A 23,140-nucleotide genomic window follows, 5' to 3' on the forward strand; every position below is an offset into this window, starting at 1 on the left:
GGAGCGATGCGAGCGCCACAAATAGAATTGAATAGAATTTATGCCTGTAATACGAAATTTTAGAATGTTCTGTAATATTTGCTCTCCGTATGATCGTAGCTAAAATTGCGAATACCAAGGAATACCAAATTAGATCGATCCAACTTGTATATTCTCTCTACAGAAGAAAGGCGAGAATCTTGATCGCATGTTTCATAATAAGTGGTTTGGATAATTTGTAAAGTAACCTTTTATGATCCCCGCAATTGTATCTGCTTTCCTTAGATTTTGCCATACGTGCACCACTCGGATTGGAGCTTGCAACGCACTCAACTGTGCCACAAAAAATATGCTTTCCAATGTGCATTTGCATGTGAGAGCACAGAATGCAGCGAAATAGTTTTGGCTAAATATTCGGGAAAATAAAATTTCATTTGGCTGCCGGAAAGCGGCTGTAAGAAAGGGAAACCGAAACCCTAAAAGAAGTGCACACACTTTCATGTTGACCCAGAGAGAGAGAGGAGAGGAGAGGCCAGGAAATGTTGCCAATGTCAGAGCCGGAAAATGGAAGTACAAATTACAGTGCATATCCGAGTGTAAAATATTTTTAGGGCCAGGCTAGGGCTAGCCGCACATCAAGTGCGGAGCACAATGAAAAATAATAAAACGCCTCTTCAGCACTTTAGGCCCGGCCTCCATGTATCCATGTATGCGGTCAGAATGTGTTGCCAAAAATAGTCTCTTCTGTTGTTTCTTCTGTTGCTTCTGGGACTGAATGTAGACACGTGCCCGCGAGCGGGGCCCGGTAACAATAAAGTAGGAACGGCCCGGTAGCCTCGAGAGCCGTATAAATGCCAGTGGCAGAGCCTAGCAATCAACAATCACCATGGAAGCCCAACCGGTTCTACGATATCTGCTGGTTTGCATCGCCGTTGCACTGGGATTGGGTGAGTACCATTAAGAACTCTTAAGGGCTGTGCGATTTGACACATTGTTTCCTCGACATGATAGTCCTTCAGGCGAAGGCCGACTGCCCATTGTCGCGGGCCATGATTGAGGGCACCAATCGGATATTTGCCAACCGCGATCGCAGGGGAAATTACGCGTTGAAACGTGTCCAGAGAGTGCAAACTGGCGAGGTGCTCCACATGATCTGCCAGCCGAACGACATCGTACAGACCACCTGCCAACAGAACACAAACTTCACCCGACCGCTGCCGTTGCGTTGCAATAACCCTATGCCTGCCACGGCCACAATCGTCACCGATGCATCCTGTCCGGCCACAATGTACTCCATTGGCTACACGATTAACAACCGACGACTGGAGCTGTATCGCGCCTGCTACGATCGCACCAATGTAAGGGCCCTCTTCACGACACACACGGTGTACGGCAAAACCTTCTGTGAGTACTCAATGATCTCTCCCAGCTCCATTGACTTAAAAGGCTAGGCTGTTCTCCCATCCCACAGTTCCAGCGCGTCCCTGCGCCGATTTCAGCCGAGATAACGCCCTGAGTGCGGCGGATGCCAGGACCTTCACTGTCCGCAGTATTTACGATGCCTTCAGGCGTATCTTCGGAAACAACCAGAGATACATTCCCAACAACCGGGATGTGGTCATCAATCGCGGACATCTGACTCCCTCAGCAGATTATCTGTACGGGGACCAGATGTGCGCCACCTTCAAGTACGTGAATGTGGTGCCCCAGTTCAAGACCATCAACGACCGCAACTGGGAGACCATCGAGCGCTGGGTGCGCAATCGCATCCGCGGAGGTGGTTCGCTGAGGATCAAGACGGGTGCTGTTGGCACTCTCATCCTGCCGAATACTGCCCGGCCCCCCGTCCCTCATCGCGCGATTCTGGGAGCTGGCACAAAGAACCCCGTGCCTGAGTGGATGTACAAGGTGGTGCGAACCTCAACCAACCGGCCTCTGGCCGTCTTCCTCACGTACAACAACATATATGCTCCACGCCGTCCCAGTGCCCCACGATTTTGCACTAGCGTCCCCTGCCCCATGGCCCTGGTCAACAATGCAGCCGCTGGCTTTACCTACTGCTGCAATGCCACCATTTTCAACATCTGATTATCAACGAAAGTTCACTGAATGAAAGCTGTCAAATTTATTCGAAAATATCCCAAATATAATATACTCCATTAAAGAAACCAAAATGATCTGTTCACTAGTATTGAAACATTTGAATAATCTTTTATTACTCCAAAATAAAATAGGTTTTGGGTTGTCATAAATGTATAAGGTCTAATTTTATTATAAACAGTTTGAGTCATAGGTGTTTGTGTCTTATACGTAATAGTTAGTACTACAGCCATGCTTGGGGTTTTCCAGGGTGTTCTATTATATTTTATTTACTTAATTAATTTGTTTCATAATTGTAGGTCATAACATTTGTCTAATTAGAGATTTATTAAAACTTGCTTTAAGCTGATTGCTACTGAGCTACTACTGAGAAGACTGATAAGAACATGTATTGATAGAACATATTCGTCCGATCCGATCGTATAAATTCCAGAGGCAGAGCCTAGCATTCAACAATCATAATGAAAGCCTCACGGGTTCTACAATATCTGCTGGTTTGCATCGCCGTTGCACTGGGATTGGGTGAGTAACATTAAGAACTCTTAAGGACTGTTCGATTTGACACATTTTTTCCTCGACATAATAGTCCTTCAGGCGAACGCCGACTGCCCATTGTCGCGGCCCATGATTGAGGGCACCAATCGCATATTTACCAACCGTGATCTTAGCGGAAATTACGCGCCGAAGCTGATCCAGAGTGTGCAAGCTGGCGAGGTGCTCCACATGATCTGCCAGCCGGACGACATCGTACAGACCACCTGCGAGCCGGACACCAACTTCAACCCACCGCTGCCGATGAGTTGCATTTACCCCATGCCCGCCACTGCCACAATCGTCACCGATGCATCCTGTCCGGCCACAATGTACTCCATTGGCTACACGATCAACAACCAGCAACTGGAGCTGTATCGCGCCTGCTACGATCGCACCAATGTCAGGGCCCTCTTCACGACACACACGGTGTACGGAAAAACCTTCTGTGAGTACTCAATGATCTCTCCCAGCTGCATTGACTTAACAGGCTAGGCTGTTCTCCCATCCCACAGTTCCAGCGCGTCCCCCCGTCTATTTTAGCCTAGATAACGTCCTGAGTCCGGCGGATGCCAGTACCTTCATGCCCAGCAGTATTTACGGTGCCTTCAGGCGTATCTTCGGCGAAAACCAGACATACATTCCCTTTAGCCGGGATGTGGTCATCAATCGCGGACATTTGACTCCCTCGGCAGATTTTCTGTACGAGGACCAGATGAGCGCCACCTTCAAGTACGTGAATGTGGTGCCGCAGTTCAAGACCATCAACGACCGCAACTGGGAGGCCATCGAGCGCTGGGTGCGCAGTCTTATCCACGGAGGTGGTTCGCTGAGGATCAAGACGGGTGCTGTTGGCACCCTCAAGCTACCGACTGATTCGGAGCCCCCCGTCCTTCGTCCCATAATCCTGGGAGATGACACAAAGAACCCCGTGCCTGAGTGGATGTACAAGGTGGTGAGAACTTCAACCAACCAGCCGGTGGCCATCTTTCTCACGTACAACAACATATACGCGCCTGAACGTCCAAATGCTCTAAAATTTTGCGAAACTGTGCCCTGCCCCATATTCTTGCCCAACACGGCTGTCGATGGCTTCACATACTGCTGCAACGATACAAATAACTTTGAATTAGATATAACCATGTACGCACTCCTTGCATAATTGCACACACATACATATGTAACTTTATTACTTATATATTGCTTACATGTATTGCATTTCTTCAGTTCTCAGTCAATTCAATTCACAGTCAAAATATTCGCCAGTCCGTCGATCGGCATTACTCGGAGTTTACGGCCAATGTAACTTTTTACATTAAAAATTTGAACAAGATCAAGATTTTCGCTTTTTTTGGTACGACAGGACACAGGATATATGTACATATAGTCACAATGAGACGATGGTGTATCTGTATCTCGAGCCGCCAAATAATTTCCCCCTGCCAATGTGAATGCCTGTCGGTGCCTGCAACTGTCTAGTAGCTTAGACCTGCTAGTAGGGCCACCAAAGATTTTCTCCTACTGTATCTATATGCCTTGCCCCCTGGAACTGACTGCTGCTACCCGTTCGCTTGGCCGCTAGATCGCTAGACTGCTGTTATCCGTCCTGCTCCCCCTACTAATGAATGTTGGGACGAATAGACGAGTGGTTTCAAGTGCGACCTTTTATTTGATTTTTCCTGCTGCACCTTAGATTTAATTTTAGATAGGTTTTTATGAGTGCTGATGACAAAATGCAAGCCACATAAAGTTCATTGGATGCAGCTTGAAAAGACAAGCCCTTTGTTATTATACGTGCCCCGGCAAAGTAAACACCACAGCCGGAAAACCACTTGGCGATGCCTGATAATAACCGCAGATAAGAAAGGGTGGGAGGAGGCAGCCCACCTACTCGGCCCGGGGCAAGGACTATCTTGAACTGCATGTGCACGGCTATCAGCGATGACCTGAGAAATGGAAGAAGGGGGGCGGTGAAAGTTGCAATTTCTGAGCTGGCGCCACACGCACGTTGTCATCTGTTGGATTCTTAAAACCAAAAGGTATACGCAGTAGAATAAAAGATGCAATATGGGAAAGGCCATATACGAAACTGCCTGAATAAATATAAGTCTACTAAATCATCTCTCAACAAAAATCATCTCGCATCATCTATTGAAAAACATCAGAAAGATAACGCATGAGGCATCAGAGCGATAAAGAAAATCCCTAGTGTCTAGCCAATCTCTCGAACGGTCATCAGTTGTCACTCTAAGCTTAAGCTGTGAAGATGATCTACATTCGGGACCCATTCTCATGCTATCTCTACGTTGCACACTCTTCGTCGTGCAGTGTACTTATGCTGGCGGAGAGGAGCGGAGAGGAGTGAGAAGCGAAAGACAGATAAATAAGAGTAGAGGAAAGAGCAGGAATGCCTGTCGTGGTTTCAGAAATTTCATGAAACGCAGGTTATCATTAGGTTCGTTCTTAAAATCAAGAAAATAAGTAATACAAAAAAGAGACCTCAGAGCGATTAGGAAATTCCCAAAAAAATATGTGCGAAACACCTAGAGGCTAGACAATGTATCAAGCGGTCATCAGCTCAAGCTGTGAAGATGATCTACGTGCGTCTCTCTCTCTACGTCTTAGTCTATTTCTTTATAAGTTGTAATATAATGTGTAGACATTTATTGTTTATAAGAGTCATTATCTTCGTAGTACTCGGAAGCGCTCGGGCTGATTGTGTGCTGAGCAGACTATCTTGGACGTTGACATGCAATGACTGCATCTTTCAAGAGGCGATGCAGTTACTGCACCGTCAAGTGACCCGTGTGAAACCAGCAGAAGGCTGTTACGCGCGGATCCCAGGCAAAACGCAGCCCTCCTCCCGCCCAACCGACCGAGGGGCATTGCCGCATGACGCACGGTGCGTAGTCGAACCGAACGCGAACATGCAAGAAAGATAGCTATTAGACTAACATTCGCGGAAAATTAGCACTAAACTTACTAAGAAACTAAGCATGCAATCAAAATACAAATACCACTACAATTACTAATTAATAGAAAGGTGTGTAAGGATGAGTAATTTAATAAGAGGAAGAGAATTAGTGGTGGATATAATATGGTAGAGGGAGACCCGAGCATAAGACCCTAAACGGTTCATGCAAGGAATAATTCGATCTACAAAGTGGAAGGAACAACGGTATAAAATTTCTAGTCAGTCTAATAGGAATCGTGAAGTTTATGCGGCTCAACAGATCAGGGCTGTCTATGTCACCCCTGATCAAGTTGTGCATAAATATCACACCAAGCATTTTTTCGGGCTTGTGCCACACACGATGGTTTGAGTTATCATCTCCAGCATAAGGCTCCTTAGGTTAGGTTCTTAGGTTCCTTGAAATGCGAACATAGTTCGATTCTCGAAGCCTTTTTCTACATGTTCTGCAAATGCCTTCAAACCAGCAACCACAGATGGTTGTGCTCAATTCAGTCAAAGTCGAAACGAATTTTACCATTTACATGGCCCACACAAGCAACTTGGCCTGCCCCTCTGCCTCCTTCCCTTAATTTTGATACCAATTTGATACCACACCTCGGCACAACCAACCGCGGAAACTGGAAAACCATCGAGAACTGGGTACGCCGACAACTATCTGATGGACACATCGCTGCTCTAAGAGTCTGCACAGGTGCATTGGGGGTGCTCGAATGCTCATCGCGCTGACATTCCAATGTTTCTGTTGGACAACAACCAGAATCCCATTCCCAAGTGGATATCCAAAATTGTAAGCCACAGGCGCCCGCTTCGTTTTCCTCACCTACAACAACGCAAGTGCAACCTCACGGCCGACTGGAAAAGCCGTGTCAAACGTTTGCAGAGAATTACCATGCCGAAACTTAGGACTTAATGAACGGGAAGCAGGGGACACCTTCTGCTGCGACGCATACTACGATTATTACTAGTAATAGTACTACTCCCACGATTAACGGTCGTTTGCTGAAGCCTGGCAGCGTGAAAGCTTTTGTTGCGAAAATCAAGTTAAGTTTGTAACTGTGTTTGGAACATGGCTAAAAAGCTCCGAAAGCCCCCGGAGGAAAAAAAAGCGTTTAATTCTTAGAATAAACCCTTCCTTGAAGAGTGTGCTATAAAATTGATCAAATTTAAGCATCTCCGACCACATAGGAATATTCCATAAAAAAAGAAGCTACTGTGAGGAAATATATGTTGTTTCTATAGGTAATTTATATGTTTTGACTAATATATAGATTCCATAGTATGATACCGATAGTATGATCCCAAGGCTCTGTGAATGTAGAGGAACTGTGTCAACCTTGGGGTTGGACGAATTAAATGACGCACGGTATACGGTATTCCCCAGAACATTTTTGTGCTCTGATCTGGCACTGCAGGGAGCTAGTTAATCAGTTAATTACAATAGATGATTATTGAAGTACCCAGAGAAGGCATCTATAGGATCGGCTGATAACACAAAGTTTGTTTCCCAGTCAGAGCTCAAGTGATTATCAGTTGCATGGCGGAAGATGAACTGGCAACGGAGTCTTTCCTCAGTTCTAGTCTATCTCTCTGGTCTTTACTATGGACACCAAATGCGTGCTGGGTTGTCTTTGGCTCGATTAACTGCAGTAACTGCAAAATCACTGAGGGCTATATGTCCGATGGCTAGCCAACACAAGATTCGATGTTCTGAAAGTCTGCACCGGTGCAATGGCTGTCCAATACCAGGAATGGAAACATGCAATCAATTTACCTATGGGCCCCGACATAAATTCCGTTATCAAGGTGATGTGCACAATCTTTAGACATCGCTGAGGCATCTGCTTCGTTTTCCTCACCTACAACACCGGATGGGCCTGTGTGCCAACAAATCTTCATCGAAGGATGCACATTCTGCTGCGATCTATGGTATATTGTCCGAACTAAAAGTCCGAATTTAAAAGGAATTTGTTAAAATATAACAGATTTGTGGGTCATAATATTCTATGGTTTAATGGCAACGTAATTGTGATACAATTCAGATACAGTCAGATAGCCGTATATTAGTATTTTACTCCAAATTAGGCTTTGTCTATATTTATCCGATCCCTTTGGCTATAATTTTCTATATTTCTTCAGTACGTCGTCAGCATTCATACAGAAAACATTATACAGCTCAACAAAAACTGTAAACTTAAACAAGCTTTTTTTTCAAAAATGTAATTAATAATTTTGCATCTTTTCGCATAGATAGTAGATTTTTTAACAAGGCCTTTCAATATTATTCTCGTATATGGTACAAAAAAAACTCTGAGTTGTTTATAAAACAAACATTTATCCGAAGACGGCATGTAATTCAATTATATAGTCATTCGATTTGGATGACATAACTTAAGCTTAGGTAAAAAAAAATAGTTTAGTAATGTAGTTTAGTTTAGTAATGCTTTCAATTCAATGCTATTGCATTAATTAATCACTTATTAAATTTGCGACTTGCGTTTTGTGGAAGCACCCATTTTTGCGTTTTCAAAACTGAATCGGAAATGTTTTTCGAAATTGAAAACCGCATACCGGCCTGCCTGATTAATCATGTTAGAGATATGATATATTTAGATAGTCGATGTACATATGTATATGTATTTATGTACATATGTCACCTTCCTGTAGCTCTAGTAGTCATAAAAATATGAGATAATATCTGATTTTCAATTAGTTAATTATTTTGTTAACGACAGGAAACAACACTTGTGGAACAATAATGTGCCTAGAAGGTATCTATGTAGGCTACTCTTTGAGATTGCTCAGACAAATGCAGTACGATTTGTCGGTTTTGTCGTCGATGCAGGTGGCATCGTCCTCATAGGAATCGAGGCGACTTATAGACGTCACATTGACCTCCAAAGCTTCTGTAACATTATTGAAGACGACTGTGGCCCGGAAATCGGCACTGTTCTGTTTTACCTTGAACATAGTGCGATATACGGCAGTCTCGGAGAGCGATATATCATCGTGGAAGCTCTGATCGAGGGGGATCAGAATTTCGGTTTCGTGTACATAAGACAGTGATAAATTGGCACAAATTGCACTGAGATTTCTGCCGCTGAGGTATTCGTTGATGCGGTCAATGACCCGAGGAGCGATGCGAAGGGGCCAGTCGCCGGAAAGCCTCTTGTAGGGCAGACAGGTGCAATAGTGCTCCGGTATGCCAGCATCTTCGCATGACCGATGCTCGTCCATGGGATAGAACACCGAGTGACATTTGGGGCAATCGTGGGACTTGGGCAGCTCCGGTTTCCGGCCTTCGGTATCTCTATCTCCGCCTATCTCTACGATGTGCTTCAGAGTGTTGTGCAGATCATAGTTGGAGGTCAACCGATGCTGATTCAGTTCCAGGGCCTGGGCATATTCGGGGTAATGGGCGCGGAACCAGGGCGGCAGGTAGATGAACATTGAGGGAAGTCGCGACTCCAGAAAGCCACTTTCCAAGTACATTAAATCCCCCCAGCGTGTACCGTGATCGGAGAGAAATATCACAATGCTCTGCTCGAACACGCCATCAGCCTCAAAGTCCAGCATGTACTGCAGGACGTAGTCCTCCATTTTCGATGGCATTCGGTAACTGTCATGGCTGAAACTGTTCGACCAGAACAGGCCCCAAATGGGTCGCTCATCCACGTACCGCCTGGCGAACTCCTTGCACAGATCGTAGGCATAACTGCTCGTTTCCCGGCGACCAATGCAATATCTCCGCGAGCACTCGGCACACTTCCATGTGTCCAAATCCGACTCGACTGCCTTCTGGAGAGGCCTGACGTAGTAGTCCGTTGGCTGCTCCTTGAAGCCAGGCTTAAAATAGTTGAAGGTGTTTATCCCAGACTCGTCCTCGGCAAACGCCGTCAGGTAGCTGGCGTTCCTGAAATATTTCCAGATGAAGGGGATCTGGTCCAGACAGCCTTGGGTTTCCCAGTCACAGACATTTTCCCTGGCCGACTCGGGACTATAGCCGGCCAGAAGAGCCATCAGATTGGGAAACGTGTTGTCGCCTATCTGGAAGGCCAATTAGTTGCTGCTACGGCCATGGTCCTTAGTCACTTACCTTGTTGTATCCCTGAAGCTCGTACCATCCACTGCGCGTGAGAAAGTTGTATACTTTGGGCATGGTGCGCCTCAGATTGATTCTCGATAGACTGTCGATGCCGAACATGATGACGGACGGCTTCCGCTTCGATGGCTCTAGGAAGAGTCCTGGCGGCGGGGCCCTGTACTGGACGAGCGTGTAGGCATCGCTCTGCAGGATGTGCGACGTATTGTCTATCCGATGGCAGCCCAAAATCAAGCCCTGAACATGCACCGGCACCACATAGTCCTGGGAGAAGTACTTGCGATCCACGCTAAAGACAAGAATTAGGTTCCGAGGCAAACCAAATATCCCTTCGCGTATAGTACCTGTCGTAGCCGTCAGACGAGCTACCTTTTATCTCCTGGTAATAGCAATTGTACTCAATCTCGCTCGAATTGAGCAGCTGGGAGGCAAGAGTCTCATTGATGTGCAGCACATAGCGCCGTCTGATCACATCGTAGATCGGGGTCACCAGGGCGGTGTCGTTAGAGCAGGGCTCGTACACCATAGGCTTGTAAATGGCCATTGCGTCCGCCCCAAAGGGGTCCACATACGGAATCTTGCATTTTGAGCTCTCCACAAAGTACAACGGCAATGCAGTTACATCGCTCACATCGATCCCATCGGTCCCATCGCTTTGAAAGGCATTTGAGTCATTCGCGTCTTCGGAGTCGTCTAGGCTTGTTGTCACTGCTTGAGGTGCTCTAAATTTCGGTGACGGACCATCGCTCTTTTGTTGTGGCAAAAACACTAGACAAATCGCAAAGAAACAACAGAATACGATCCATTTATATATTGGACGGAACCCGGAGCCCATGTTGCGCAGAGCAAGAAACTCGAAAGCCGACTGACTATTGTACCCAAACCACACCTTTAACACATTTACTGATAGACTTGCCGAGCTAGTACATAGGTATCGCTGTTGTCAACCCATTGACTGTTGAACTCCTTCCCACCTGTTTAATATCTTGGGGCTCCCAATTTTTTGAATCTATCAGAAGTAAATTGAGTACATATTACCAATTGACAAACGAGATTACATACCAATCAATGTCTTATCAGCCCCAGCCCAACCACAACCCCCGCATGCTGACATCGCGAAGTGTAAAGGTTATCAATCAGAACCCACTGCGTATGCTTTTCTGCCGAAGAGCATCATTATCCGTGAACGTTGCAGAGTTATTTCCCAAGAACTTGTCCCATAATCGCTGACAGTGAACGATTGATTAACTGGAAATGATTATCTCATTCATATGCCCCTCGTTATACCTTCGCAAAGGGTTATTTGAGTATTGAATATATTCTCCTTAGAACTAGGGCAACTAATGACAAATATTTATCGCATATTTTCCTGACAACTTCAGTCGTTTTCCACCGGAAACGATAGCAGCATATCGCTATTTTATTTTGCGCGCCGTGTTTTTATTCGATCGAAATAATTACGGTCAATACCTTCTACATTCTTAAACTTGATCCCACCCATAGATATTTATCCTGCCCAACACGACTTAATAGACGAAGAAGGCCTTAGTGAAGCATCACAGCGCTGTTGAATAGTGTCAAAGTCAACTTTGCTTATATAATGGTTTCGGAAATTCGGGTCATCGACTCGACTCGACTAACACTTTAGTGTGATTTTTTAAAGATTTATATTAATTTTGGGTGAAGGTTTTGCTTTGGCTGTTATTTACTTGGACTGGAATCTCAACTACACTCTAAATCAACGTATCCATTTTAACGAGAATTTAAATTTGATAAGTTGCTTACATGTGTACATTTTCAAAAGTTCGCGCCAATCTCGGTGCACTGCTTGCAGCACTGGTATTTTTCCAGGATTTCTGTTTCAGGTTTACACTAGTAGTGCTATTTTCAAAATAGTGTAAAGCACAGGGTGACCTTTTACGGTATTTTTAATACTTTTCGGTATTTTTTGAGGTCAAAATTGAACCGAAGGTATATTTCGAAATATTTTACCGATTTAATCAATCTATTAAATTTCATTTTCAACGTTATATAGAAATCTAATAAAATCAAGTATTTAGAATAGGCCAGTCAAGTAGAAAATTGATTCATTAAACGGATAAAATAATGTGGGCAGGGCAAAATGTTCCATATAGCTTGTTATATTCCACGGAAGATCAAAAACGAGGAATATGTAAAATATAACTTGAATTCGTCAGTATATTTGCGGTATATTTTTGAAATGAGACCGTATATTTTGGTGCCGTTCTGAGGGTCACACTGGTCTTGACCAACATTTTTTTTCGCCGCAGTTTCGCCTTAGTAACAATGAGTCCCATTCCATACACAAATGTTGATGCAACATTTACTTGAAAACCGTTTTTTGGTCAAAATAAAATACTTACAAGCAATTTAAAGAAGCAATCTTGTAAAAAATGTATTTATCTATGCGATAAAGCTAAGTGGGCAAATCTATATAGCTTGGCAATACCCGATTCGCCGCAGTTTCGCTTTAGCAACAGTGACTCCCATTCCATACACAAATGTTGCTAATTTACCAGCAACATTGCAACTGTTTTTTTGTTGAACTATTTTGCTTAAACCTTGTTTAGTCAAAATACAATAAAAGCAAGGACTAAAAACTGGCCAGTTAAGTAGAAAATTGATTCATTAATCGTATAAAATTATGTGGGCATAGATAAAGGCCCGGTTGACAACATTTAAATCCTTGTCGCTCACATTCAAAAAAGTTCGATTTGGCGCGCACCACTCGGTATATTTTTCAAATGAGACCGTATATTTTGGTATTTATTTGAATCGGGTAGAATATGTAATAACCGGTTCACAGAAATGAGTCCCATTCCATGCACAAATGTTGCGCATTCCATACACAAAAGATGCAGCAACATTTACTTGAAACCCGTATTGTAGTCAAAATAAAATACTTACAAGCAATTTAAAGATGTTAGAAAATAGAAAATGTATTCATCTATGGGATAAAACTAAGTGGGCAAAGCTGAAAACTCTATATAGCTTGAAATATTCGGATTTGGCAATACCCGGTTCGCAGCAGATGAGTCCCATTCCATACACAAACATGTTGCTAATTCCATGCACACATACCCTGGGGAAATGGATGATATAGAATTGCGGAAATGTGTGTCATTCCAGGCACTAATTAATGCAGAAACTTTTAAACGATATTTTGCAGCTCATCGTCTGTCTACAGAGACAAAGAACTGGTACTGGGATCAGGATTTATATACAAACACCTAATCAAATGCATGAATAGACCAAAAAAATGCAATCTAAAACAAGGCCTTTGTTAATTACATTTGAAAGCAGCTTGGAACACAGTATCTTTATATAATATTCACGAAATAGGGTATAAAAACGCCATACCCTGGTTGACAACAAATGAGTCTGCAAATACCAGCAACATTGACGTCACAACCTGCGACTATTGAACATTTTTGTTGAAATCGTGTTTTTGTCAAAACAAAAAACATGCAAGTACTTAAAAATAGTTAATCTTGATCAAAATTGTTTCAGCAATCATATAAAATTATCTGGGCAAAAATAAGTGATCTATATAGCTGGGAATATTCGACGAAAGAAAGATTAACCAAGAATTAGTCGTCATAACCGGTTCAGAACAATGAGTCCCATTCCATGCACACATACCCTGGGGGAAATGGACGTTATAGAATTGTGAATATGTTTGTCTTCCAAGGCTCAGTAGGTATCAGGATCGACATAAATATATACAAGATACTAATAATGTACTTGAATATGTCTAAAGAATATCAATTTGAGAAAAGGTCTTAATAAATTACGTTCGATCTTCATATAAAATTAGCGAAATAGGGTGTACAAAGGCCTATACACGCATCACGTCTTCAAATACCAGCAACATTGCGACTCTTTTTTTGTTGAACTTTTTCGTTTAAACCTTTTTTTACAAGAAATACAATAAAAGCAAGGATTAACAACTAACCAATCTTGTAGAAAATTTATTCATCAACGGCCTAAAATTATGTGGGCATGGCTAAATGTTCCATATAGCTAGTAATATTCGACGGAATATTAAAAACGAGGAATATGTGTAATAAAACTTGAGTTGGTCAGTATATTTACGGTATATTTTTTTAGTGAGCCAGTATATTTTGGTATATATTTTCGAGGGTGTGACGGTATATTTCAAAGATAACTCCGCGGTCACACTGGAAAAGCGGTCGGAATCAACAACGGTCTGCGTCTCGCAAAAAATTTAAAATAAATAAAAATGTAGTAGAATTGTGCCTGAAATGTCGTGGTCGTGATCCGTGTGCAATTGTCGTGCTCGAAATTGAATGTGCGCGAATTTAGCCGTGCAACAGAATCGAGGCGGCGCCACCGCGACGCCAAGCCAAGCCGAGGCAAAGCAAAGAAAGAAAAATATCCTTTGCCCACGCAGGATGGCTGTGTGAAGCAAATGGGAGAATAAGTCGTCAAAGCAGTGGTAGCAGCTGAAAAAGGAGAATAATAAGGGGCAGTGGCAGGAGGGAGAAGCCAAGCCGCAACTGCTGCAAGAGGATTACAATAACAACAACAACAACAACAGCTACATGAAAGTGCTTTCGATGTAAGAAATCCAACAGCAGCATCACAAGTGTAATATGTGGATGATGTTGCAACGTTGCGGCGAGTGCAACGCAGAGTAAAAGCAAAGCAAAAGCAGAACAAACAAAACGAGAGAAAGAGAGGGAGTGTGTGCTGTGTTTTCTCGCTCGCTCGCTTCTCAGTGTGTGCGTGTGCGAGAGTGTTTTGTCATTGTGTGTGTGTTTGTGTGCGAGTGTGGGTGAGGGCGCCCCCTTACAAAAAAAATTATCGTTTAATTTCTTTCGCTTTTGCCACAAGCGGGTGACTTTTGTGCAACTCTGCCACAAAAGGGGATGTCCTCTTAAGCGGTGGCTACAACAACAACAACAACCAAAGGAGCTGCACCAGCCACCACCCACCACGCTTCTTATCAGCCCACTGATAATCCGAGGTCGCCGACGCTGCCGCCATGAACTGATTGCCACAAAGAGGTAAGTGAAGACAGTTAGTAAGACACCTAACAAAACGATGGTTTGACCTCCCTCGCTGCAAGTCGTGTAGGAAACGAATGCCAAATTTGCCAAAAAGAAATAAATTAAAACACGTTTGCCAACGCCAGCCAGTGGCAGCGGTAGAGGCAGTGGCGGCTGCATTCAGCGATCTCCAATTAAAGTTGCAGCTGAAAGAAAAACCGGCATGCCGCCTGCTGCCTCCGCATCTGCTGCTGCTGCAGCGCCTGCTGCTCAAAAGTTAAACGAGCCAAAGAACAAGCAACAACAAACGGCATAAATACGAGTAGGGGAAGCATCTTTGAGGCTCTGGGATTCGAGGCTACAGATACCCTGGAAGATCTAACGTTTGTGAGGCATTCAAGATATCGATGAAACTTTTATGCAAAGTCAACCACTTTTTCTCTGTTTTCCATTTGCTGTAAAATATTGCAGAATTTAAAAAATAATTGTTTAAGTCTCGTGGCAGCTGTATGATTTAGTAGAGCATGAAATAGAGATATAATTTCGATCAATTTGGTCTAAGATTTCTATGCATTTTACAAATTATCGCTCAGGCGAAAGCCCGCAGAGTAAGACCCTTGCAATGAATATTTCCGAAACATGATGAAAATACAAATTTAAAAATCCACTAACTTTGGCCACGTTTTTATTATTTTAATCATTCTTAAGCAGGCCCTGCTTCGATGCCTGCCTTCATTCTTTTTCAATGCCAAACACCTCCTAAAACGAATAAGGCCCTCCGTACAGGGTATAGGAAACTACGCACCAATTGCAAAGGCAATTCATGAATATGCATGAGTGTATGTGTGTGCATAAACATGTGGGTGGCTGTGTGTGTGTGTGTGTGTGTGTGTGTGTGTGTTGGCCGCACTTTAAATATTTCAGCCAACTACACACAAAGTTCTCCTCTGGATGGCGGCCGTTTTTTTTCTGCGCCGCCAACTTTTGAAATGAAAAATAATCATAATAAAGGGCCGCTGCCGCCGCTGCTGTGGAGAGCAAGAGATGAAGAAGGCTCCTCCAACAATGCCCCACGGTCCGTCCCCCACACTCTTTTTTTTTTGCAGGAAAATCCTGAATGTATGAATGAGTTAATCAGAGAGAGGGAGGAAGGGAGGGAGGGAGAGGAAGAGCGCCAAAAGGCAACAGTCGGCAAACGAGACGCAGCGTCTGCCACAATGCTGGTTGCTATCAACAACAACAAACAGCGAAAACAATACCCACTAAAGTTTCACTAGCATTCACTAGCAATGAATCGGAAGATGGAAAACCCAGAAGAGAGCTCTTTGATGACGACTTTATCCCCCCCATTTATACCCTTTTCCCCAACCAAGGGAGGCACTCGTTTAGAAGGGAGGATAAAGTTTATGGAATACTTTGAATATTTGCATAAAATTCGGGATCCATGTAAATCGGAAACAAGGTATATACCCTTTGTTCCAGCAGGGGCCTGTGAGGATGTTCAAATCGGTATAGGATAGTGCTTATTTCAAAGAATGATGGATAATGATGAATAAAAGAAATATCTGCCTGAAATGTCACTCAAAGAAAACTACTTATTGCTTCCTATGAAAATATCTATCTGATCTACCAACCTCATGAATGCACCATACTACCCCGCACTGGGTGGAGTGTATCCCCAATGTTATGACAAAGATTCTGACGATGATTCTCTTGTGCCATAAATTGCGATGGCATTCTGTGTGCTTTTAACGGGTTCGCTTGTTACATTTTTCGACATTTTTCGCCATTCACGTAATTGTTAGACCCAGAAGCAGACCCAGACCCAGAGCCGGAGTCAGAGTCAGAGCCAGACACACTACTACTCAACCGGAGGCTCTACTCAACCGTTTGTGTCTGTCTGTCTGTCTGTCCATCAGCAGGTTTCCAGTGCCCCCTCCGCTACCGTCTGACTGTCTGACTCCCAGCTCCATTTCCATTCAGGGTCTCTCCCTCTCCCCCCTCTCTCTCTTCCTGTGTGTGTGTCTGCCTCTCCATACATTTTTTTCAAGCTCAAGAGCACTGCCGACAGCTGATGTTGGACCCCTGTTCCTAATTCTCGCTGCTTTGGTCTTTTCATAAATTTGCATTTGCGGTCCAGGCCAGACCGAGGCGGTGGATTTTTTCATAATTTGTTGCACAGCACAGGCCACGGTTCGTTGCACTTTTGTCAAGCATTTGGGCACAAGTTTTCGGTTGAATTTTCGTCTTGTACTTTCCAGAATTTACACAACAGTAAAACGAGTAATCGCATGGCAATTAAAATTTCATTTACCCAAACCCCATCGAAAGATATCGCACACAAACCGCAGCATTAAAATTTAACCACACAGCAGGTGCTGCGTCCTGGTCCTACGCTGCCACTTTGGGGCAAGGCACTTACCGCCGAACCTGCCACCGAAACCCCAAAAATTAATTGAATTGAGACACAAAATTTACAGAAAAAAAATTAGGGAGAAGGGAAAAAAAGGGAATAATTTTATGTGGTGGCTGTCACATCAAATACATTTCATAATTTTATTAACGGCAGCAGGGGTTTTTTTGTGAAGGTCCTTTAACGCATTTACTGTCCTACAGTGCCAGGGATAGGGACGCATGGTTACAGGGCTGCGTCATCCTTGGAGCGGAACGGAGAAGTGTGAAAAGCTGAAATGGCGCTTAGGGCCAGGCCATAAAACGATTGTCGTACTGTCGCACAACCTTGTAGCGGAGTTGATTCGAACTTCACTTGAATTTTCGAGTGTGCCCCGGAGTGTGGGTGCCCCGGTGTGTGGGTGTGCTAATGACACCGCACTTAACCCATGTCTCACAGAAATGGGCGTGTCGAAATGCGGCCTTAACAGGTAGGCAACACATTTTTATGAGCACTTGACGAGGCGCTGCTTATCACCCAAAACACCTACTCAACACTGGCCCCAGGAGTCGCCGTCTCACTGGCTCTCGCTGTGATATCTCCAGCTGCATCTCACTCGCTCTCACACTGCTTTCTCGCTGTCCCTCTACTGCTTGCTGTCCTGTTTCGCGGTTTCCCTGTTTATGCGGAGTTTATTTTGCAACATCAATCCATGAAAATCGATCAGGAAAGAACTTAATTCCTTAGAGAAATTAGAAGGCAACTCCTTGATTATATATTTATGTATTTATATAAATTCTTTTAGTCGAGAGCCGAACAGTAGGGATTTCTGGCAAAGCCCAGTTCCGATTTCGTGAATTCTACGCATCGTATACGCCCCGCATAAACATTGGATCACTCTCCACTGTGCAGCTCCTCTTTCTCTTGCTCTGTCTCTGTCTCTCTTCCATCTTTCTTTCTCGCAGCTTAACACTTGAGTTGGCAATTTTCACACGGCTTTAATGTCTAGTTTTATGGCTGATATGCCAGTTAGATAGAGCCTAAGCCGGGCTTAAACTCTGACCAGACATGGCCCGTTGCCGCCCCCTACCGACAGACAGACCTCGCTTTTACATCTGTTTTTCTTCGTTTTTCCCAAGGCCTGGCCAAAATGAAAGCATTGCCAAAGAAAATAGTGGAGAGGATGGAAAAACTTGCCGGCAAAGTTTTCCGTTTGAGGAGGCGGAAGGGGGGACTCAAGATGGTACATATTTTTTTTTACAGATCTCCAAGTTGCATGTTGTCAAAATTGCTTTGACGTTTTATTAGTTTCGAGCGGAGTGGAGCCCCCGGGCAGTCCCGCACTCCAAAGCCATCATCATCGTCGTCGTCGTCATCTCCATCTCCATGCCAAAAACAGAGAGTACAAATCGACAGAAAATTTACATAAGAAACGACGTCTGAAGGATGCTTCACAATGAGAGAGTGCTGGGCACAGCACACTCCACTCTAGACGGCGCTAAAAATAACAAAAAAAAAAGCAGCCCAAACCCCAAATGAATGCTGACCAAAAGCGAAATGAATATGGGAATATTCAACGAATATGCAACGAACGGGATAGACATATTCGAAAATAGTTTGTGGCTTGTGAAAGAGCCGGTGACCGCATTAAATATTTCCCGCTTTTTTGGAACGTTTCCAAGCAATCCAGGAACTGGAGCCTCCTCCACCCCCCAGGGACTCCTAAAGAGATTTTAGTTCTTTTACATATTTTATTGCCCTTTTTTTCCTATGATGGATAAAGAAGTATAGATTCCAATTTATAGAGTATCTGTGGCACGACTCTCTGTAATGTTCGGGTAGGTTCAGGCTCTGCTTCAACGTTATTTTTCTAGCCACAAATGAGATTTGTGCGGGGCTATTTTCGTGGCCATTGCAACCAGCGATAAATAAACCAAGAAAAGTGCACAAAAGTACCATTTGTTGGAGTTTTCGTACCCTACTGTCCAGGTGGGGTAAAGAGGTTGATGCGAAAGAGGTTCGCTGTAAACAATGTTCCCATAAACGAGGGGCTGGCACGAAAAGAGACCATTCACCACGAACGATTCGATATCTTTTATGTGGAAATCCTCGAAGAACAAGGAAAATACCTGCTTTAAAGTTCAAAAATTTACTTTCCAATACTTCCTGAAATTATGGATGATATACGATTTATGGATGGAATATTTCATCTGAATGAAAAGTGTTGCCCATAATATCCCAGAAGCATTGCATACCCAGGGTATCTGTAATACGACTCTCACTAATTGGTGGTGCCTCTCCTTTCTATGCGGCAAATAGAGCACACGGCGGTGGTGGGGCGGGGCGGGGCAACTCCCCAAAATGAGATTTGTGTGCAGCGCTGGCTATTTTTGTGGCCATTGCAAGCAGCGACAAAACTAAAGAAGAAAAAAAAACAAGCCGAAAAAAACCTCCATGACAAATAGTTCAAAGGCCCTGCTGTTCGCAGAGAAAGAGGGAGAAGAGAGAGAGAAAGCCGCAGCAGCCGTCAAGTGTGTTCGTTGTTTTTGTTATTTTTAGCAGAACGGCTGGACGCACCCCAGGGGGAAAGAGAGCCCCAGTCCCAGTCCGAGCCCTGCCACATGTCAGTGGAAATAATTAATTCATTGCAATGGCCAAAAAGAGGTATTTTTTTTTAGGTTCAACCTGGAAATGGGTCAACCCAAGCAACCGGCCGGCAGTTTCCTGCCTTTTGTCTTTTGACGATCATGATTATGACGACGCCCTCATGGGGCACACCCCACAAATGCCACCACACACACACACACACACACACACACACACACACACACACACACACACACACACACACACACACACTCAACCCAGTCGATTTGCCCTTTTGGCCTCTGCCCCAGAATCTAGATAAATTTGATTATTGCGTTTTGGTGGCGTGTAAATTGTTGCAACTTGCAATCAACCAATTTCCATCGGATTTTATCGATTCTTGTGGGGCTCTTAGGCCTCAATGCAGTCACGCCAAAGAAGTTCATTAAGGAAAATCGATTGCAAAACGAGGCCCTGTCTTGGGGGCTCCTTTGACTATTCTCATTTGATGGGTTCTGTTTTTATAAGTGGCGTACAAAAGGCGGTAGATATTTCACAGATAGAAGAAGTCCAGTATCTAGGTGTTATTCTGGATACTCTATGTGGTGCTCTCATTCTTTATAGCCACTAACTTAAGACGTCTAAGCATTACATCAGCCATAATAGCCACTAATGTTGTGTGTCCGTTTCCACCATCTGGATCTCTTAGACTCTTAAAGTCGTATGGAAGTGTCATGTTCTGATGATATTTTAAGAACACAAAAATTATGTTTGGCTTCAGTCCGCCTAAGAAATATTAGGAAAATGCTGTAGTACACACTGTTTTACACATAACACATCGGTCAATAAGTCCCCGGTCTGAGAGTAGAGTAGAGAGCGCCTGTACATAGTGGTTTGGTAGAACAGACGCTTTGTATGTATGTCATTAGGATCATTATTGTGTGAGTTATTGAACGATTGTGGCTGACCCTCAAAATACGCATCAGTTTTGGCGAGGACCTCACTATTCGATCGAAATTTCTTCCCGAAATAGTAGCTGGGGGCCAAATCTGGCGAATACGGTGGGTGCGGGAGCTGCTCGAAGCCCAACGCGTTCCTCAAAAAGGAGTAGTCTATACTTTTCTGTTTGACCATAGAGGCATGTCCCTCGGTCAGGATCAGGAAGACTTAGGAGGTTTAGGTTCCAAAGGTACCTCAAAATTCTATAGAATGTAAATTTTAAGGCTCTTTTAAGATCAAGGGCTATAATATTGAAATATAATCTGCCTATCCATCGAAAATCAGCCGAATCTTATAGGAATTAAAGATAAAATAAGTTCTCTCTAGGAATAAGAACTTTCTGTGGTGGAAATGTCCCTTAAAATGCTTTTATTTGGAAGTTTGTGTTCCAATTCCGTTTCCAAATATAAAATAGTGGGTATCCTATAGTCGTAACATACCCTTTGGTGTACTGGCTGTCTGTAATTTAACTGATTATGAGATTGTTGACTTGTGGTCTCCGCCGCGCCTTCTCTTCCTGTTCTCTCCTTTGAGCTGTTGATGTGGATGGGTTGGAGGGGGGTGGCATGGTACTTAAAGGGGTGGGTGGAACGAGGGGGAAAGTTTATACACACACACCCATACATATGTATGTTTTTACAAGTATAAGCACACTTTTTACGCAGCTCCTCTTGCTATTGTATTTTATTTACATTCCGCTTTGGCGCTCCTCTCCGTTCTCCCTTCTCCATTCTCCTCTCGCCTTTTGCCGTTCTCCCGTCATGGTCAATGGCCGATGGGGCATGAGGCATGAGGCATGCGAGAGAAGGCAGCCACAACGACTACGGAGAGCTCTGGTGCCGGTGCCGGTGCCGGTGCCCCATGTTATGATATAATCTGCGGTTGCACCCCAAACAACAAGAATGATATTTCCTTCGGAGGCTTTCCATGCGAGCATTTCATCAAGTTTGCTGCTGCCGCTGCATAATCTCTGCTCGTTCTCTCTCTCTCTCTCTTCCCTCACTATCTCCTTCTGTGTCCCACCCTCTTTAAGTATCTTCAATGTAGCTTTCGTCAGCTGCCAACAGCAGCGTTCTAGCGTCTAAATTAAACACGAGAGAGGGACAGAGAGAAAGAGAGAAAGAAGCACACACAAGAATAGAGAGAGAGACGAAAATTTTTCGGGTCGAAGCTTTTAATACTCTCTCGGAGCCGACGACCATTTGCACGACTTTTTCTGTCTGTACTTCGTCTCTGACGGCGGCCTCGCTGCCGACTCAGCTTCGTTTTTTCGTCACTGCCTTGGAAGAAGCCCGTCGCTGCCCAGAAGCCAATAACAAAATACGCACAAGTCTTTCCCAGGAAACCAAAAACAAAGTACGTTGCTTGGGCAGGGATTTGTGGATGGACACGAAGGAAAATATATACAAATTGGATTTGTTATACCATCCCGCAGCCTATTTCTCACATAAACGCTATAGAACATTTACATGAACATTTCGTGATACCCTCTGCAAGGGCACTGCGAAGTGTAAGAGAAAGAAAGTGTAGTGTGGCTGCCAGCGGCAAGTGCCGTTCAGTTTAACTAACGGCCTGTCTGTCCGCCTGTCTGTCTGCCTGTCTGTCAAATGGGTGCGGTGTTAGTTTTTCACGTTCTTCAGTTAGTTTTCCATTTGCCCGAAGATGAATGCAAACAGCAACAGAAGAAGCAGCAGCAGAAGGGGCTTTGGTAGCAGCTACTAAGCAGAAGCCAGGAGACCTTGCAGCAGGTCCTTTTTACGGGAGCATCGGCATCCCTAGTCATAATTTGCATAACACTCGCACTTGCACTTAGTGGATGACCCAAATTTGACAGCCGCCCTCATGGGATGAGGCAAGGCATGAGGTCTTTTAGGCGGCCGCTGCTGCTGGCAGGAAGGAGGAGGCTGTGGGGCACGATCGTGTGTTGTAATTAACGGGGGAGGAGGTAGGAGGCAGGAGGAGAGCTGGGGGCCGCAAAGGTCAGGGATTTGCTGTCTGACGGCAAAGGCGTGAGGTGAAAGCGAATTTGTTTGTAATGCCTCTCCCCAATGCCATGAAACCATGACAGCGGCACGGACGGTGGCACAGAGGAAAGCATGTGGCCGTTAAGCTCTTGCTAAATATTTCATAAATTACGCAATTAGGCTAATTTGTTTGCGGGGGCCAGTGTGGCATACCACATGGTATGGTCTAGGACCAGCCATAGAGAATCGCAGCCTTGGAAAATTATGTGATTCATTCAGGGCAGGGCTTTAATTTACTGCAACTTAAACATCTAAAGAGTGCAACTAAATAATCTCTAGTCGGAAGTCAACTGCCTGAGTCATGGAGCACCTTGCGATAAGGAAACATCTACGAATCGTGGCTGAGTCCACAGCTGTAGGTCATGACTGGAAGATAAAGACAACCCAAAGTCCAAAGTGCTTGCTGGATTATTGTGGGCAGTG

General features: G+C 44.2%; 4 protein-coding genes across 5 annotated transcripts in view; 3 read left to right on the forward strand and 1 right to left on the reverse strand.

The window, feature by feature from the left end:
* The first annotated feature begins 865 nt into the window (after nucleotides 1–865).
* LOC108154025 lies at nucleotides 866–2,067 on the forward strand. Its single transcript, XM_017284118.2, has 3 exons — nucleotides 866–926; nucleotides 991–1,383; nucleotides 1,451–2,067. Exons 1-3 carry the CDS (start codon nucleotides 866–868, stop codon nucleotides 2,065–2,067), a joined length of 1,071 nt encoding a protein of 356 aa, XP_017139607.2.
* A 430-nt stretch (nucleotides 2,068–2,497) lies between these two features.
* LOC108154301 lies at nucleotides 2,498–3,947 on the forward strand. The gene is made up of 3 exons (XM_017284555.2): nucleotides 2,498–2,601; nucleotides 2,666–3,058; nucleotides 3,126–3,947. The coding sequence occupies exons 1-3, from the start codon at nucleotides 2,541–2,543 to the stop codon at nucleotides 3,770–3,772; spliced, it is 1,101 nt and encodes a 366-aa protein (XP_017140044.1). The 5' UTR covers nucleotides 2,498–2,540; the 3' UTR covers nucleotides 3,773–3,947.
* A 3,035-nt stretch (nucleotides 3,948–6,982) lies between these two features.
* LOC108157818 lies at nucleotides 6,983–10,553 on the reverse strand. The gene is made up of 3 exons (XM_017290017.2): nucleotides 10,028–10,553; nucleotides 9,678–9,972; nucleotides 6,983–9,628 (listed from the first exon to the last, which is right to left on the reverse strand). Exons 1-3 carry the CDS (start codon nucleotides 10,516–10,518, stop codon nucleotides 8,366–8,368), a joined length of 2,049 nt encoding a protein of 682 aa, XP_017145506.1. The 5' UTR covers nucleotides 10,519–10,553; the 3' UTR covers nucleotides 6,983–8,365.
* Nucleotides 10,554–13,879: 3,326 nt separating this feature from the next.
* The window catches only part of LOC108155104 (ankyrin repeat domain-containing protein 50), a 36,019-nt gene continuing 26,758 nt past the window's right edge, over nucleotides 13,880–23,140 (forward strand). The window contains exons 1-2 of one of the 2 annotated variants that reach the window (XM_017285734.2): nucleotides 13,880–14,286; nucleotides 14,562–14,734. The gene's annotated coding sequence lies outside the window, so the exon portion shown is untranslated. Of the gene's footprint in view, nucleotides 14,735–23,140 lie in introns of both variants that reach the window. The other variant, XM_017285735.2, reaches the window with a different exon arrangement.

This window comes from Drosophila miranda, chromosome 2, assembly GCF_003369915.1.
Source record: "Drosophila miranda strain MSH22 chromosome 2, D.miranda_PacBio2.1, whole genome shotgun sequence".
In the NCBI taxonomy this organism is placed as follows: Eukaryota; Metazoa; Arthropoda; class Insecta; order Diptera; family Drosophilidae; genus Drosophila; species Drosophila miranda.

Bases quoted from the DNA above. Each gene is read 5' to 3' on its own strand.
- LOC108154301 (XM_017284555.2), top strand. From the start codon at position 2,541: ATGAAAGCCTCACGGGTTCTACAATATCTGCTGGTTTGCATCGCCGTT. The intron at 2,602-2,665 runs GTGAGTAACATT...TCGACATAATAG, and splicing joins CGCCGTTGCACTGGGATTGG to TCCTTCAGGCGAACGCCGAC. The intron at 3,059-3,125 runs GTGAGTACTCAA...CCCATCCCACAG, and splicing joins GGTGTACGGAAAAACCTTCT to TTCCAGCGCGTCCCCCCGTC.
- LOC108157818 (XM_017290017.2), bottom strand. From the start codon at position 10,518: ATGGGCTCCGGGTTCCGTCCAATATATAAATGGATCGTATTCTGTTGT. The intron at 9,973-10,027 runs GTACTATACGCG...TCTTGTCTTTAG, and splicing joins TCGTCTGACGGCTACGACAG to CGTGGATCGCAAGTACTTCT. The intron at 9,629-9,677 runs GTAAGTGACTAA...TTGGCCTTCCAG, and splicing joins AGCTTCAGGGATACAACAAG to ATAGGCGACAACACGTTTCC.
- LOC108154025 (XM_017284118.2), top strand. From the start codon at position 866: ATGGAAGCCCAACCGGTTCTACGATATCTGCTGGTTTGCATCGCCGTT. The intron at 927-990 runs GTGAGTACCATT...TCGACATGATAG, and splicing joins CGCCGTTGCACTGGGATTGG to TCCTTCAGGCGAAGGCCGAC. The intron at 1,384-1,450 runs GTGAGTACTCAA...CCCATCCCACAG, and splicing joins GGTGTACGGCAAAACCTTCT to TTCCAGCGCGTCCCTGCGCC.